The sequence below is a fragment of the Conger conger genome, chromosome 2 (assembly GCF_963514075.1).
Source record: "Conger conger chromosome 2, fConCon1.1, whole genome shotgun sequence".
In the NCBI taxonomy this organism is placed as follows: Eukaryota; Metazoa; Chordata; class Actinopteri; order Anguilliformes; family Congridae; genus Conger; species Conger conger.
The window spans coordinates 88,819,282-88,836,732 of NC_083761.1; the positions used below are offsets into that span (position 1 = coordinate 88,819,282).

Genomic DNA, 17,451 nt, shown 5'->3' on the forward strand with positions numbered 1-17,451 from the left:
TGTATTAATTTATTAATTTTTTTAATAAACGAGAAAATGACAGTTCATAAATCATTTTATTCACAAATCAACTTTTACTTTTGATACATTTGTACAATTAATGGCAGCATCAAATTAAACGTAAATAAAGCCAGTTGAACAGCTAGACTAGATGTGGCCATAAAGTAACAAAGTTACATTAACAATGCTAATCTGCGGCCGACATTATCTGGCGGAAGAATAGTTGCTTGGTAAAAACCATTTTATAAAAGCAATACGTCTCTTGAGGCAATGGTTTTGCCGCCACTCCGCATGAGCACAGTGTGATGCTTCTTCTCTCTGGTACCGTAATGGCGGAGCTCAAGCAGAGTGGGGGAGCCAAATACTGGGTATTCACAATGTATTTATTTCCTATATTCCCCACATCGACCATACGAGCCAGGTCTCACGGCTTCTATTCTACATTTACATATACGACTAGTGTCTACACGTCAAACATCACCGTTAGAAAACATAACAACATAACAATAAAAGAGAAAATATAGAATGTGTAATAGCTGTCCTCTTTGTAGGTAGGCGAACTGCCAACAACTTCGACTTACGCGCCAAGCGCGGGGCAGTGACGTTGCTCACACACGCAGCCCAAACGTCAACTCTTAAAGAGACATACCACATTTCTTGACCGTTACAACAGGTAGCCTACGTTTAGCGCTACTGGCGCAGGAGTAAGCAGAGCAGGGAGATGAGGGAGGACAGTCAGCACAGCGAAGAAAGACCGCCTCGCTAATTAGGCTACTTACCTTTTTTAAATAGAGCTGTTGTCCGATACTTCCAGATCAGCGTCTAACATGTATGAAACAAACTAAAGCCCATTTAGAGTTTATCCGCATTATGAATGTCGAACCGTTGAACCAGATGGTCTTTCTAGATATTGATAAATTCGGCAGTCATGGTATCCGCGCTAAAGAAGTAATCGGAGACTGAGAATTTGTGTACCAAACATATCTTTTAGAACAAAGTGCGCGCCCAAATTCAAACAGGATGACATGACTTCCATAGTCCCCTCCCCCAAGGAAAGGCGCCTTTTTAAGGTGTGGCGTCCAGATGTGTTGAAAAGAAACCATCCACACAGTAGTGTTTCCATAAAACATGAATACAACTTGTCGAATGAGGGGACATAACAGGCGGAGGGCAAGTAGGTAGGGTTGCCACATTTGATTTGTGAAAAACCGGAAAATTTGACGCGCGACGCGGGGCGTTAAACCACATTTGCAAATATACTTTGTTAACAGTTGTAGGACTCCCTATTGCCTCTCTTACCTCTATTTGTCCTGACGTAGATGCACTATATGGCAACCAGAGGGGGAATCAGGGAGATATAATTTAGTGAGACACAAGACCGTTGCAGTTTTAAGCACTCAAGGGTGCGTTTATTCATAAAAAGGAGGCTCAAACAAAAATAAAAAACATAGGTTCTTCCCCTCTTCTGAGGGTATTAAGGCACCGATGCATTTTATAAAATAAAAAATAAATAAATCAGAAGTATTAGGCGATTACCTCTAGGCTAGGAGCTAGCTGAACTTTCCGATGGTGGAGTCGTTGAAGTGAATGCACGCGCCAGACTGACAGCCCGTGCAGCAGTTGCTAGGTGATAAGGTAAGCTTTCGTATTTCTGCTACCAATTAGATAGAAATATAGGCATATGGCCAATCGTCTGTGTTTTACTCATTTTTACCTCTTTACAGACACGGGATTGGATGTCTAAACATAAAGAGGAAAAAACAGAATAGCAGTAGAAGTATTTGGTTTGATTTGGAACTCTGACATTTAGTAGTACAAAAAAACCTGTTCTATCGTAATTAGTTGTAAGTCGCGGCGGCCAATTTCACATAAATCGATGTTTATGTAAAAATATTTTAGGTTTTCAGCTTAATTATGTGGAACATTGCTATTGTTTGAGGGTTTCTGTTCCCAAAGGGAGTCGTTTACCTCATGCTATTGGGGGTTTTGGGCTGATATGTTGAATTCCCTTCTGTTACTCTGTAAATAGTAGCTACTGTCTTCTGTGAAAAGTGCTATACAAAAATAAATTAAATTGAAGATTGCACAATGTTACGACTGGACATAACAGGGATATGCTGACCATGGGAGGAGATGGTGTCCAGGGGATTTATAGGATTATGCTCTGTTGTTTTTACCTCTAATCTGTAGATTTTATTTTCATAAACGTCTTCCTAACTCATACAATGTGTCTCTTGTGGGTGTTGGACACAGGAGCAATGTGTGTAGGGTGAATGGTTCAAATAGTACCCTCCTACTCTTTCCTCTACATTACATTACAGTCATCTGGCAGACTCTTACCCAGAGCCACGTACAATAAAGTGCAAATCAAACCCTGGGATTCGATCAAGTAGGCAAGTCAACAGAAACACTGTTGACATTTTTTCCTGATGCAGCCAAGAGGTGGCCTGTTTATTTAATGTGGCAATGAGTAATTTAATGAGTAATACCAAGAGGAGGAGACCATTTGGAGATCTGTCTCTAAAAACCTCAGTCTTCTGATTGAAAAAGATCATGAAGTCATTGCTACCGTAATTGGAAGGATAGATTGCAGATTCTGATGAGTGTTTCTTTGTTAACTTGTTTACAGTGCTAAACAGAAATTTTGGCTTATATTTGCTTTGGTCAATTAGTTTAGAGAAAAAGGAAGATCGAGCAGATGAAAGAGCTTACTTGTACTTGTACTTGTACTTGACTGCTTCAGGGCACGGGTGGTATCACTGTACCAGGGAGTATAGTGCTTCCTATGACTTTTTTTCTTCTTCTTACCTTATCAAATGTGTTTCAAAGAGTAAGAGTTAACTGGTTAGTCAATTGTTCCAGTGATGCGTCACCTGCTATTTCTTTGCTGGAGAGGAAAGACTGGCAGCATATTCATAAACTGTGGAATGGCTTCAGGGGAACCAGCTTCACTTGACGGTGTGGGCTAGAGTTCAGTCAGCGTGGGCAGAGTTCAGTCAGCGTGGGCAGAGTTCAGTCAGCGTGGGCAGAGTTCAGTCAGCGTGGGCAGTTTATTCAGCGTGGGCAGTTCAGTCAGCGTGGGCAGTTTATTCAGCGTGGGCGCTGGGCAGGGTTTGATCAACGTTACGCCAAATGGCAAGACGTGCCAGGGAGTGGTGGCTGTAGCACTCTCCTAAGTCCCGGCCTTCTCCGTCTATAGGAGGCACTTCACACCTGACCCACCTGACCCTCGAACAGCTACCCCCTATTCTAGCTATCTTTGTCGCCGGCAATCTTAACCGACTGCGAACGACCCCCACCTGCCGTTACAGCGAGAGTGCCAAGCCCCAGTCTTCTGTCTCCTCAGTCTCCCACACTTGCAATCAGACACACCTGTATTCAATTCAGTTCAGTCATGTTCATTCATTGATTAGTGAGTCGCCCAGTCCATTCACATCACAGAACTATAAATCTAAACTATGGTTACAGTAATCAGTGGGCCCACACACATACTGTACAGAATACAGACTAAGACCACCTCTGATCTAATGTATGGTTCTCTCTGAACTCCCGCTCATGACTACTGTCTGTTCTAGCTCCACGGTGCTGGAGCCAGAACTCAAACTGGACCCAAACTCCTCACTGGCTTTGGTGTTGGATAAGGTATAATGCTCCGTTAGCCCAGCAGTAAGTTCATGCTTAACAGATACATTCAGCGCTAATATCAGAGAAGGAATTGCTGTACATATTCCATACAGAGCAGGGGAGACAGCGACAGGGAAGGTTACTTTTTCTCAGGGGAAACATGAGTTTGATAAGTTTTTTTAATTAAATAAATGAAACGATTTTTAAAAAATCAGTTTTTCATTTACATATGTAGGTACCCTTTATCCAATATAACATTTTGACTAAATATCTGAAACCATCCAGTGTCAAATATGCAATAATAGATGAAATCAGGAAGGAGTAAATACTCTCACAGCACTGTATATGCGTCTGAAATATGAGTGTGTGAACGTGTGTTTGTGTTTGTGCGTCAGGCTGTGTCAGATTGAACCAAACAGGCTGTTTTTGTTACGCCGGGGGGAACAGAAGAACCAAAAGCAGGCAGGGGTGCAGAAAAAATGGCAGGTTTAATTTCAAAAGCAGGGGCAGACAGAGTGGAGTCAAAAAACAGGCCAGAGTCAAAAACCAGGCGGTCAGTCCAACAAGGCAGAGGTACAGATATCCAAAACAACAAAAGAATAGTCCAGGGAAGCAGGCAGGGGTCAAAACTGGAAATCCAGACAAACAAGGGCAAGGACTCAGGAACAAGGAGGCTAGAACCGGGGGAAGGAATAAATGGCTCGGGACTCAAGAAACAGGACAAGTACAGAAACATTACACCATCGCAAGCTGCTTTTACAAAACAAAATCAAAATGGACAGTAATTAAAATGTAATTAGTAATTATGAAAGCATAAAAGTACAGTAAACTGATGTGGTCCTTTCTCCGTCTGCTTTCTACCAGTCTGAACAAAAGCAGAAAAATACAGAAGGGCAAACTCTTTGGTCCCCATTAAAATAAAGCATAGTAAACCCACATCATGTGATCACAGCATCCACAGGGACACTGCCCATAGCATCATGTGATCACAGCGTCCACAGGGACACTGCCCATAGCATCATGTGATCACAGCGTCCACAGGGACACTGCCCATAGCATCATGTGATCACAGCGTCCACAGGGACACTGCCCATAGCATCATGTGATCACAGCGTCCACAGGGACACTGCCCATAGCATCATGTGATCACAGCATCCACAGGGACACTGCCCATAGCATCATGTGATCACAGCGTCCACAGGGACACTGCCCATAGCATCATGTGATCACAGCATCCACAGGGACACTGCCCATAGCATCATGTGATCACAGCATCCACAGGGACACTGCCCATAGTATCATGTGATCACAGCATCCACAGGGACACTGCCCATAGCATCATGTGATCACAACGTCCACAGGGACACTGCCCATACCTGACTCCCAACACGGTAAAGAGCAGAAAAACAATCTCAGGTAAGATAATGTGCAAGATTTCCAGAGTGGTTTCTCTAGTGGCAAGTCATTCGCTTGAAAAGGGAAAAAAGGAGTCTCCTAAGGTCAACAAACATTTCGTTTTAACAAACCAGGATTACCTTCCAGAGCTATTCCCATGTTCAAATTCTCCACAGACAAATTTAGGGAAGGTAGGAACTATAGCCAGCTGGACAGCACAGACAGTCGAGCAAAACAGGCTCATGTGTAGAAGCAGGGCAATAATGTCCCATCATGCCTCAGAGCTGAGTCTGAAGAACAAGACTTTTACATTACATTACATTAATGGCATTTGGCAGATGTACAGTTGATTAGACTAAGCAGGAGACAATCCTCCCCTGGAGCAATGCAGCGTTAAGGGCCTTGCTCAAGGGCCCAACAGCTGTGCGGGTCTTATTGTGGCTACAATGGGGATCAAACCATCAAACTTGTATGTCACAGTCACGTTCCTTGACCACTACGATACAGACTTCCCCAAGAGCTCTTTCCAATCGCTCCTTGTGTAGCAGGCTTAACTCTGCTAGCTCACTAGTAAGTCAAATTCTGTCAGGATCAGTACATAACAGCAGATCTAAAACTGACTCCCCTCTTGCAGACAGACTCACTCACTGTGCCCAGGCATGAGCTGGTCGACTTCTGGAATTTCTTGCACATTAAGATTTTCTTTTACACCGAGAGCCACACACCCAGGAACCTATCCCAGCATGCACAGGGACAGCGAGTTGCCCTTATTCAGTTTAAACCCAGGGTAGAGGGGCTGGGTGAAGGTGCTGTGGAAAGTGTGCAGGAGGGTACGTGTGTCAGAGGAGACGCTGTAGAAGGACAGAGTGCCGGCCGGATAGTCCAGGTACACCCCTACTCTGCAGGAAGGGGGGGCAGTAGGTATGTCAGTGGAGATATTTATGTGAGCGGCAGAGTACTTCTGTTTAGAACAGCACAGACTCCAGGACTTGTCATTGTGTCCAAACTGCATTTCAGCACCCCGTCCTTTCCTGCCAAGCGTTTCATAGGCCACTGCGAGACAGGGCCATTTCCCACCCTTCTCCACCCTCCACTCTGCCTCCCAGTAGCAGCGCTCAGACAGCCCCTCCTGGCACAGCACCTGGAGATACATGCTAAATCGCTTTGGATGATCAGGATATGGCTGCTCATTCCCCCATGTCACCCTCCTGTTCCCCTCAGACAGAGACAGCTTTCTGTGTACAGAGCTGGGGTCCAGTGTGAGTGCAACAGCATCTGCAGTAAACAGAGGTTAGAGCAGACAGCATCAGTACTAGGATCCAACATGCAGAATAACTCATAATGAAGTTTAAATCACGTCCCTGTCCTTCCAATGCTCGCCAGTGCATGTGCTGTCTCCATGTCACAGGATTCAGGGCAGAGAGACTTACATTTCCTCAGTCCTGGTTTCAGCCTGATCTCTCCTCCATGGTCTACACTGTAGGGACAGAAGGACAAACAGACTGACTGAGGGCGGCCTGTAGCGTAGTGGTTAAGGTATCCGATTCAAGGCCCTAGTGTTGGCATTTCAGGCTGCTAAGGGGACTGCCCCACCTTGCATACAATCCTTGATCACTCCCTACTCCCCAGCTAGACCACTCCGGTCTGCCAGCTCTGGTCGCCTTATGGTTCCCTCTCTACGAGCACCTGGCGGTCGAGCTGCACGTTCACGCCTGTTTTGGTGGAATGACTTGCCTTTCACTGCAGAATGACAGCAGAATCCCTCCCCCTATTTCGACGCAGACTCAAAACACACCTTTTCAAACTCTACCTTAGTCCTCCCTCCTGATTTCCCCTGCCCCCCCCCCTTTCTGATATCCCTCTCCTCCTTGTCTACCCAAAAAAAAAAATAAAAAAAAATAAATGGCACTTATGATGACGAATATTCCAGCATTCCATGTGTATTTTCCTAGTTATGGATGTGATGCTTTGACTTGTGGTAGGACCTATGCACTTGTAAATTGCTTTGGATTAAAAGCGTCAGCCAAATGACAAAAATGTAAAAAATGTCAAAAATGGTAAATGACTGGGACAGGCAAGGTTGGTGGTTCTAATCCCGGTGTAGCCACAATAAGATCCTCACAGTGGTTGGACCCTTGAGCAAGGCCCTTAACCCTGCATTGCTCCAGGGGAGGATTGTCTCCTGCTTAGTCTAATCAACTGTTTCTTTGTTCTCAAAAAGTTTCAGCGAACTTATCCCTGGTTATGGGTATGCACTTTGTTGTATGTCGCTCTGGATAAGAGCATCTGCCAAATGCTAATAATGTAATGTAATGTTTACATTTACATTTACATTTTAGTCATTTGGCAGACGCTTTTAATCCAAAGCGACTTACAAGTGCATAGGTTCTACCACAAGTCAAAGCATCACATCCAGAACTAGGAAAATACACCTGGACTGCTGTTCTAAACATATAGTCGTCATCATAAGTGCAATTTTTTTTTTTTTTTTTTTTTGGGGGGGGGGGGGGGGGTTAGACAGGGATAGGGGTATCAGAAGGGGGGGGCGGGGTAAATCAGGAGGGAGGACTAAGGACTAATGTAACTGTACATCGCTCTGGATAAGAGCGTCTGCCAAATGTCAATAATGTAAATGTAATGAGAGGCTCAGCTCTGAGCCAATGGGAGTGCTTGCTCTGGACCAATGGGAGAGCTCCACACACTGGCAGGACTAGGTCTGAGCCAATGGGAGAGCTCCAAACACTGGGAGGACTCTCACTCCTGACTCCCCTGGGTGATTGTAGCCCAGGTGTGAGTGTGTGTGTACTTACAGCAGTGTGTGTGTACTTACAACAGTGTGTGAGTGTGTGTGTACTTACAGCTGTGTGTGAGTGTGTGTGTACTTACAGCAGTGTGAGTGTGTCCAGTTTAGCAGCAGACAGCGCTCTCACTCCTGAGTCTCCAGGGTGATTGTAGCTCAGGTCCAGCTTTCTCAGGTGTGAGGCGTTTGAACGCAGAGCTGAAGCCAGAGAATCACAGCCTCTCTCTGTGACTCCACAGCCTGACAGCCTGCAGAGAGGAAAGCAGGAGGTCTAAGGTGCTCATTTAAAGGTGAACCATTAATAGTCTCAAATAAATTAGTGTATGACGACTATGTGGCTACACTGCTCACCCCAGTCTCTGCAGTTTACAGTGTGGGTCCTCCAGTCCAGCAGAGAGCGCTCTCACTCCTGAGTCCTGCAGCTCGTTGTCTCTGAGCTCCAGATCACTCAGCTCTGAGTGAGGAGAACGCAGGACTGAGGCCAGAACATCACAGCAGCCCTCTGTGAGATAACACTCCCTGAGCCTGAGAGAACAGAGACAGACAGACAGACAGACAGACAGACAGAGACACACATAATGTTATTTACTAATATTTTCATACACTGTGCCCTCCAAAAGCATTGCCGTTTTTGTGGTGTATACACAAGAAATTGAAATTCAGATCAAACAAGTCATTCATTATCTAACATTAACAAACTTAGACGAGGGCGGCAGCATCGTAGCCTCTGACTCACTTCTCACCTTGTCCTGCAGCTACGTTAGAGAGCTGGCTGGGTTAGGTAGCAACAGAGCCAGCAGCTACGTTAGCGAGCTGGCTGGGTTAGGTAGCAACAGAGCCAGCAGCTGCGTGTTTTTACATAAAAAAGTCATTTATAGAACTATTAATTGAGTTTGAGTAATGTGTTGGATGGTCAAATGGTGCAGGGTAAAATGTGAGTTAAATGAGTTAATCTGGACTTGGAACATCACACCTTACCTCAAAGTCTGTAGTTTACAGTTTGTGCTCTTCAGTCCAGCACAGAGCAGCTCCACTCCTGAATCTCCCAGGTTGTTGTTGCTGAGGTCCAGCTCTCTGAGGGGGGAGGAGACTGACTGCAGGGCGGAGTCCACGAGTTTAAGAGATTTCTCTGTGAGATTACAGCCACTAAGTCTGGAGAAAAGCACAACAGTGCATCAGAATCTCAGCTCAGGGTTACGGTTTAATACCTTGTTTTCTATCGGACAACCAACTGTCTCCTATCACTTATTATGGGATGTTATCGGTCAGCAAAATGTTGGTGGCTGGTGGATGCACAATGGGATGTTTACATACCAGCAGAATATTGACCACAACTACCTCCAAATATAATGCAAGTTGAATTTGATTAATCTGATTTATTTTAGACCAAATATATCACGAATATTGATAAATGTTATTGATTGATGCTAAACATGAACAGTGTTATCTATGATAGACCGGGGTTGAGATTTCGATGGTAGATTATAGTAGTGAGCTCCGGGTTAATACTTACACAGCCTTCTTGCAGCACTTCACAGCTGGGACCAGTCGCCTTCGCCCCTCTTCTGAGGTGTTGTACCGTCTCAGGTCAAATGTATCCCACGCCTTTTCCGATCTGAGGAGTGTATAGGCCAGGATGGAGCAGTGCGCAGGTAAGAACTTTTGACTGGAATGCTCCAACTTTTCGGTTTCCATCAGAATTGAATCATCATTGAGTTCAGACAAACAATGAAACAGATTGATGCATCTTTCTGGAGAGGGATCTTTCTCTTTAAAGACCTTGATGTGCTGAACTGTTTTCTGGATGCTCTCAGAGTTGCTTCCAGTCTCTGGCAGTAGACCTGGGAGAAGGCGCTGATTGGAGTCCAGTGAGAGGCCCAGAAGGAATCGGAGAAAGAGGTCCAGATGTCCATTCTCACTCTCCAAAGCCTTCTTAATAGCTTTCTTGTGCAAATCATGGAGTGGCGCTAAAGTCTTTAGACCAAAAAAATTCTTCAATGCCCTGAAGTTCTTGCTGATGAAGGAATGAATCACATACAAAGCAGCCATGTACTCCTGCAGGCTCAGATGCACAAAGCAGTAGACTTTCTTCTGATGCAGCACAGGCTCCTCTTTAAAGATCTCTGTGCACACCCCAGAGTACACAGAAGCTTCTGTGACATCAATGCCACACTCTTGCAGGTCCTCCTCATAAAACATCAGATTGCCCTTCTTCAGGTGTTGAAAAGCTAGCTGCCCCAGTTTTAGGAGGATTTCTTTCTCTGACTTCTCAGATCTGTCCTCATATTTCTCATTCTTGAAGTCTGACTGAATGAGCAGGAAATGTGTGTACATTTCAGTCAGAGTTTTAGGGATTATTTCCCTGTCAGTTCCACCCAAAAGTCTCCCCAGAACAGCGGCAGACATCCAGCAGAAGACTGGTATATGGCACATGATGTGCAGACTCCTGGATGTCTTTATGTGTGAGATAATTCTACCAGCCAGATTCTGATCTGCGTATCTTTTCCTGAAATACACCTCTTTCTGTGCATCATTGAACCCTCTGACCTCTGTCAGTCGGTGGATGCATTTTGGAGGGATCTGATTGGCTGCTGCTGGTCGGGAGGTGATCCAGAGGAGAGCATAGGGAAGTAGATTCCCCTTAATGAGGTTTGTCAGTAGCACATCCACTGGGGATGTCTTCCTTGCATCAGACAGGATCTTATTGTGTCTGAAATTCAAGGGATGTTTGCTTTCATCCAGACCATCAAAGATGAACAAAACCTTGTAATTTTCAGGCTCAATGTTTTCAAACTCTTTCGTTCCAGGGTGAACGACGTGCAGAAGCTCAAGGAGACTGTGCTGCTCATGAAGTAAGTTCAGCTCCCGAAAAGGAAGGACAAACATGAAATCAATATCCTCATTAGCTTTTCCTTCCACCCAGTCAAGAATGAACTTCTGCACAGAGACCGTTTTTCCAATACCAGCGATGCCCTTGGTCATTACAGTTTTGATGGGTCTGCCTTGTCCAGCTAAGGGTCTAAAGATGTCGTTGCATTTAATTGCAGTGTCTTGTGTAGGCTGTGTCCTGGTTGCTGTTTCAATCTGCCACACCTCGTGTTCATTATTGACCCGTTCACAGTCCCCCTCTGTGATGCAGAGCTCTGTGTAAATGCTCTTGAGGAGGGCATGTTTTCCTGGCTTAGCAACCCCTTCATATATGCACTCATACTTCTGCTTCAGAATCAACTTCAGGTTCTTCTGGACACGTTGAGCACATTGGTCTGTAAAAACAGTCATTTAGACATTCATACGAGAAGCTGTTGCAGGACTCTCAATTATATTGTTTTGCAACCAGTCATAAATAGTGTAAAAATAAGTTACTTTTTTCTGTGTCCAGATCCTGGTGATTGGAGCTCAGGAATGCATCAACAGTCAGGGACGGCTGAGAAATAAATACAACAGATAAAGCACACCTGCCACTGAAGAATACAGAATCTAAAATAAGAAATGAGCAAAGAAAGAACATGAAGCATTAAGGTGAGTGAATATAAAACACAAAGCATTAAGGTGAGTGAATATAAAACACAAAGCATTAAGGTGAGTGAATATAAAACACAAAGCATTAAGGTGAGTGAATATAAAACACAAAGCATTAAGGTGAGTGAATATAAAACACAAAGCATTAAGGTGAGTGAATATAAAACACAAAGCATTAAGGTGAGTGAATATAAAACACAAAGCATTAAGGTGAGTGAATATAAAACACAAAGCATTATGGTGAGTGAGTGAATACAAGTATAGACTCAGGTGAGCATGAAGGCCTTACCTGTGCCCCTCCCTGCTGGGTCTCAGACACAGGCTCTGCATTCAAGCTCCTCTCGCGCTTCCTCTCAGGGCTGTAATCACCGGCTGCAGCTGCAGAGCTCAGATCCTCCCTGACAAGGCAAGGACTTCAAATACATTTTCATTTAAAATTATTACAATTATTATTTTTGTCCTGCAGGCCGCAGTGTCTGTAGGTATTCACTCCCAACTGTGCGTTACACCACCGGATTTCATCAATTGCTTCACCTGCTTGGTTCAGATAATAAGTGGAGTAGTTAAATCAGGTGGTGTAGCGCACGGTTGGAGTGAATGCCTGCAGACCCTGTGGGCCACAGGACCAGGAGTTGAGTAGAGCTGCCTTAAAGGGTAGATTCTGTAGAGGGTGTGACTGACAGGGTTGAATGGACACTTACCCTGATCGTTTCCTCACAGTCTGCCTTCTGACTTCAGCACCTGCAGAGAAAGGAGACGCGTTACAATAGGAAAGTCATCCACTCTGAGGAGGATGGTATACCCCTGAATGGGGCAGCAGTGGTCAGAGCGGTTTCTTTCACAGAGTCAAGCTCCACTGAACATGAGTGAAAGGATGTGTGGTATTTAAGGCTTATAGGCCAGTAAACAACGTGGAACCTGAGATGGATCCTGAGATGGATGCATCTTACCACTTTCCAGATTTCTCTCCAGTCTCTCAACGAGGTCATTTCTCGAAATCTTCCTTAAGATTTCCAGTGTGACCTGCACCATCTTGTTGCCATAGGAACTCTTCATCAAGGTGATGACACCTGTCACACCTTGGTCCTCCAGTCGACCCTGTGGGATGGGTCTACATCCTTCCAGCACCTCTTCATTCAGATACAACTTCAACTTTAAAAATTCTTCTTTTGTCAGGTCCTCCAGAATCTCCAAGACCTGGCCAGCCATCAGAGACACCTACTCTAAGAACAGGTGTGAACTCAGTCAGGTGTGTTCAATTGCTTCATTGCAACAGGGTATAAGAGGGCTTTCAGTATCTAGTCTTGATTCTTGGCTTTTGATTGCTTATGGAGTCTGTTATTGGGTTGACATGAGGACCTGAGTTGTGCCAATGAAAGTCAAGGAAGCCATTTTGAGCACCTGAGAAATAAGAAAGACAATCAGAGATATAGGCCAAAGAATAGGCTTACCAAAACAAACTGTTTGAAACATGATTAAGAAGCAAGAGAGCAATGGAGTATGTTTGGGACCATTGCCTTGTTGTGGGATGAAGCAACGTCCAATGAGTTTGGAGGCACTTGAGTTGAGCAATGGAAACATCCCTCTGTACATTTCAGAATTCATTCTGCTGCCCTATTCTGTGCAGCAGCACATGCCAGAACTATATCACCCCCACCATGTTTCACCGGTGTAGAGGGGGGAGGGGGCTTTGGTTCTTGGGCTGTTCTTGGGCTTGCTCATTCAAATGTAGGCATGTATCTATTTATATCTCAGTGCAAAATAAAGGAGTACCATTTTTAGGAATATAGTATAAACTAGTAGTCTGTATTGTAAATGGTACAAGTGTTTTTCTTAATTTAAGCCATTTCTCAGATCTCTGCACTACTCCCCTCTGGAGTTATAAAGCCTTAAATGGGTACTATTAAGCAAAAATTGGTTGAGATAGCCATATTTCGAATCTGCGTGAAGGGGTTAAAATATTTATATTGACAATGAATCCACCCCTGCTTTGAGTCTGTCTCCTCACACAAGCCACACCCTGTGGAAATAACCGCTCTGCTTCGATCGCGCATCTTATTTCACATTATAAAATGGGTCGTTTCGATCCTGGAAGCCGATTGGCTGAGACCGACATTTTACCATGGCAGTACAAATCAGAATGTTCGTAAAAAGAGGTTGCTTCCGCTAACTCAGAACGTTACTTCAACATCGACTGAACCAGAGCGTCGTAGAAACAGTTAGCTAGTCAACAATGGTGAAATCTGGTTGTGTTTGGGACTGCAATGCCAAATGTAATCTGGTACACAGTGGATTGGGCTTTTTCCGATTCTTAAAAGGGAGGATAACCCAGATCCTACAGTCCGTTTACAGGGCGGGCTCAGCTGCTTGGCAGTCAATGACAGCGAAACAGAGACGCCCTACATGAGTTTCAAAAGTGTCAGAAACATGGGGGGGGAAAGAAAACCGGAACTTCTAATTGTGTCCATCACAAACAGCTAACATTAGCCAATAAACACCAGATGCTCATCGGCAGCCTTACAGAGAAACACTGGGATGATAACTTTACAAACATGAAACATTAAAACCGACCTTGCCTGTTGTAAAACTAGTTAGGTAGCTTTGGTGGTAACGTTACAGTAATAGGGTTTCCAATAGCGCTAGCTAGTTTGCACTGGATATTCATGTTAATGATGTTGGTTAGCTAATGTTAGCTACACTTCACAGAACAAGGTGTTCTTCCTCTGTTTTATGACAAATCAATCACAAGTCAAAATCAGACTAAACCGCCAAACCATTAGAATTGAGCACGCTGGTTCCTCCAAAACTCTTAAAGTTTCAGGCCAAGTGCACCAATATGTATGCGGCCTATAATCAATGTATCACATGTATGCTGCCTATTACTCAAATAATCAATATGTAATCCAATGAACCTATATCATTAATTACAGATAAGCTTATGGAAACGCAAGAAACCACAGTGTCAACTGTAGAAAATGTAATTCAATGAACCTATGTCATTCATTACAGATGAGCTTATGGAAACACAAGAAACCACCATTAATCAAATGTTAAAGTATGATTAAGTAGGCCTATATATTTTCAAACTGATTAACTGCTCATTTGTGCTAGAAGTATAGTGACCCATATGTAACCTGAATTGATTAAAATAATGTGTATGCTTAAGAAAAGTTGTAAAGTACTGAATAACACCATGTTTTGCATGATTCACTTTTTTATGATTCCTCTGTTAGAAAACTGCTTGCAGGGCAGGATGCCTGGTGTTGTGGGGGTGGGCTATCGATGTCAAGGACAGTTCACGTATGAACCGTGCAGGACAGTAAGTCTTGTGTGGTGGGGGTGGGCTAACTTTGTCAAAGACAGTTTGCAGAACAGCTGTATGCCTGTACAATGCGGTAAGAACATTATTTTTAAATATAGCCTGTGATGCAAAATGTCATTTATTTTTGAATGTTTGATGTAACATGTCATGTCAATTATTTTTGATGAGAACAAAATTTGTGGAGGGCAGTTAGTATGCCTGCACAATGAGATAAGAGCAATTGCTTTCTTAAGATCAAGCTGACAAAACAAACGCCATGTTTAAAGAAAAGTTATTTTTAGAAAATAGCATACAAAGCGAAATTATCATTTGGGCGATTGCCACAATGATGAATCATTGGGGCAGGACAGAGAGCAGCTGGTATTTCTGAGGAGGAGTTATGTTGAAAGAAGTGTATAAAATGTGTGTGAAACCAACAATCGAGGTCCACTTCTGCAGAACTGGTCTGGCTTTGTGCATTTGTGCTAATAAAGTCTGATTTTCCTGAAGAGCTAGCTGCCGTGGTATCTTTTCCCTCGTGAAGTTGTTTTCGACAAATTAGAGATTGGACTTAGAATTCTGTCGTTTCCTAGACACGACACAATGTTAGGGGATATTTAATCAGGCAATCAATTAATCAGCAACTAAATGCATAAAGGCATGCAGTCTACAGTCTATAGCAATGCATGCCCATACCACGCTGTAAATTCAGCAACAATTGCTGGGAACATGATTTCACGGAAATGACTGTTCAATGCTAAAGATATGAGTTGATAGAGTAAATGTACACCCCCTTTTATTTGGTAACAATTTATAGTTTTTGAACAATTAGCTATGCAAGCAGCTGGTTGTGCACGGACAGTGTATAACAATTAAGTATGCCTATATATTTTCAAACTGATTAACTGCTCATTTGTGCTAGAAGTATAGTGACCCATATGTATAACTTAAAACAGGTTTTATAGAAATGCAAGTACTTCTTATATTTATAATATTATATCCAACTTTATTAATTTTAAAATTAAAATAAACGAGAAAATGACAATGACGATAATTTTATTCACAAATCAACTTTTACTTTGATACATGCTAACCGGAAGTCTCCGATTATTGGCATCACTCCGTCCGTTATTTTGCGGTTCTCTTCAGGCTGAAAAAATTGAACATTTCTTTCAGTTGCTGTACAATTAATGGCAGCATCAAATTAAACGTAAATAAAGCCAGTTGAACAGCTAGACTAGATGCGGCCATAAAGTAACAAAGTAACGTTAACAATGCTAATCTGCCGCCTACATTATCTGGCGGAAGAATAGTTGCTTGATAAAAATAATGATTTAGAAGATTAAGAAATATTCTGTCATCCATTAAGTGTTTACAAATGTTGTGACGATTTTATAAAAGCAATACGGCACTTGAGGCAATGGTTTTGCCGCCACTCCGCATAAGCACAGGTAGCCTACGTTTAGCGCTACTGGCGCAGGAGGAAGCAGAGCAGGGAGATGAGGGAGGACAGACAGACCACAGCGAAGAAAGACCGCCTCGCTAACTTGGCTACTTACCTTTCTTTAAATAGAGCTGTAGTCCGATACTTGCAGATCAGCGTCTAGCCTGTATGAAACAAACTAAAGCCCATTTAGAGTTTATCCGCATTATGAATGTCGAACCATTGAACCAGATATAGGTTTTTCTAGATATTGATGAATTCGGCAGAGTCATGGAATCCGCGCTAAAGAAGTAATCGGAGACTGAGAATTTGCGCGCCCAAATTCAAACAGGATGGGCGTAGATTTAGTGGGGGCAGGGTGGACATGTCCCCCTCAATATTTAGAAGAGGTGAATTTGTCCCCCCCCCCAAAACATAATGAATGATAACCTCCTTCCCAGTACAGGTAAAAATAACAGCACAGGGGGTGTAAACGCTTAGATATCCTTCTTACCTATTTTGCAATTATTTCATACACCCCTACTGGACCTTAACCTTGCTGGGTCTGCCGGCCACGCTGACTCGCAGTTGCTGTATGTCTACCGTTGCGGAAGCGTGATAGTCTGGTGTATGTAGCTATCACGCTTGTTTTACCTTCAGTGTTTCTGAATGAGAGTATCTGCGGATGAAACGCTAACGTTATCTAGTTTATAACTTGTGCCTGAAGTTATCTGAGGTGCGTTAAAGTTCAGCAAACAGATTTGCGGCGAACAATGAGGAAGCTGGACTGAGGGAAATGTGAAGATTTCGATTTGGAATGTTCTTAAAAGCCATCGAACAGTCACTATATGGGTAGCCTACCTGAATTATGTATTATCCTTTACATAAATAAAATAAATTTACACAATAAATTGATGCAGAAGAGGAGCAAATTGGTTCATAGAAATTCACCAGAATGCAGGAAATTAAGTGAGAGATGCTCAAAATGTCCTGGGGGAGAACACCCACACCCCCCACTTCATGTGCCCCCCTAATGTTGAAATGAAACCTAAACCCCTGCCAGGATGACATGACTTCCATAGTCCCCTCCCCCAAGGAAAGACGCCCATGTGTGTTCAAAAGAAACCATCCACACAGTAGTGTTTCCATAAAACATGAATACAACTTGTCGAATGAGGGGACATAACAGGCGGAGGCAAGTAGGTAGGGTTGCCACATTTGATCTGTGAAAAACCGGGACATTTGACGCGCGTCGCAGGGCGTTAAACCATATTTGCAAATATACTATGTTAACAGTTGTAGGACTCCCTATTGCCTCTCTTACCTCTATTTGTCCTGACGTAGATGCACTATATGGCAACCAGAGGGGGAATCAAGGAGATATAATTT

At 43.5% G+C, this 17,451-nt stretch overlaps 1 protein-coding gene across 1 annotated transcript; it reads right to left on the minus strand.

Annotated features, from left to right (window-relative positions):
* Positions 1-4,812: 4,812 nt before the first annotated feature.
* LOC133121972 (NACHT, LRR and PYD domains-containing protein 3-like) lies at positions 4,813-16,404 on the minus strand. Its single transcript, XM_061231588.1, has 11 exons — positions 16,199-16,404; positions 12,289-12,739; positions 12,040-12,079; positions 11,628-11,736; positions 11,183-11,243; positions 9,333-11,082; positions 8,798-8,971; positions 8,171-8,344; positions 7,906-8,067; positions 6,450-6,496; positions 4,813-6,294 (listed from the first exon to the last, which is right to left on the minus strand). The coding sequence occupies exons 2-11, from the start codon at positions 12,545-12,547 to the stop codon at positions 5,753-5,755; spliced, it is 3,318 nt and encodes a 1,105-aa protein (XP_061087572.1). The 5' UTR covers positions 12,548-12,739; positions 16,199-16,404; the 3' UTR covers positions 4,813-5,752.
* Positions 16,405-17,451: the final 1,047 nt, after the last annotated feature.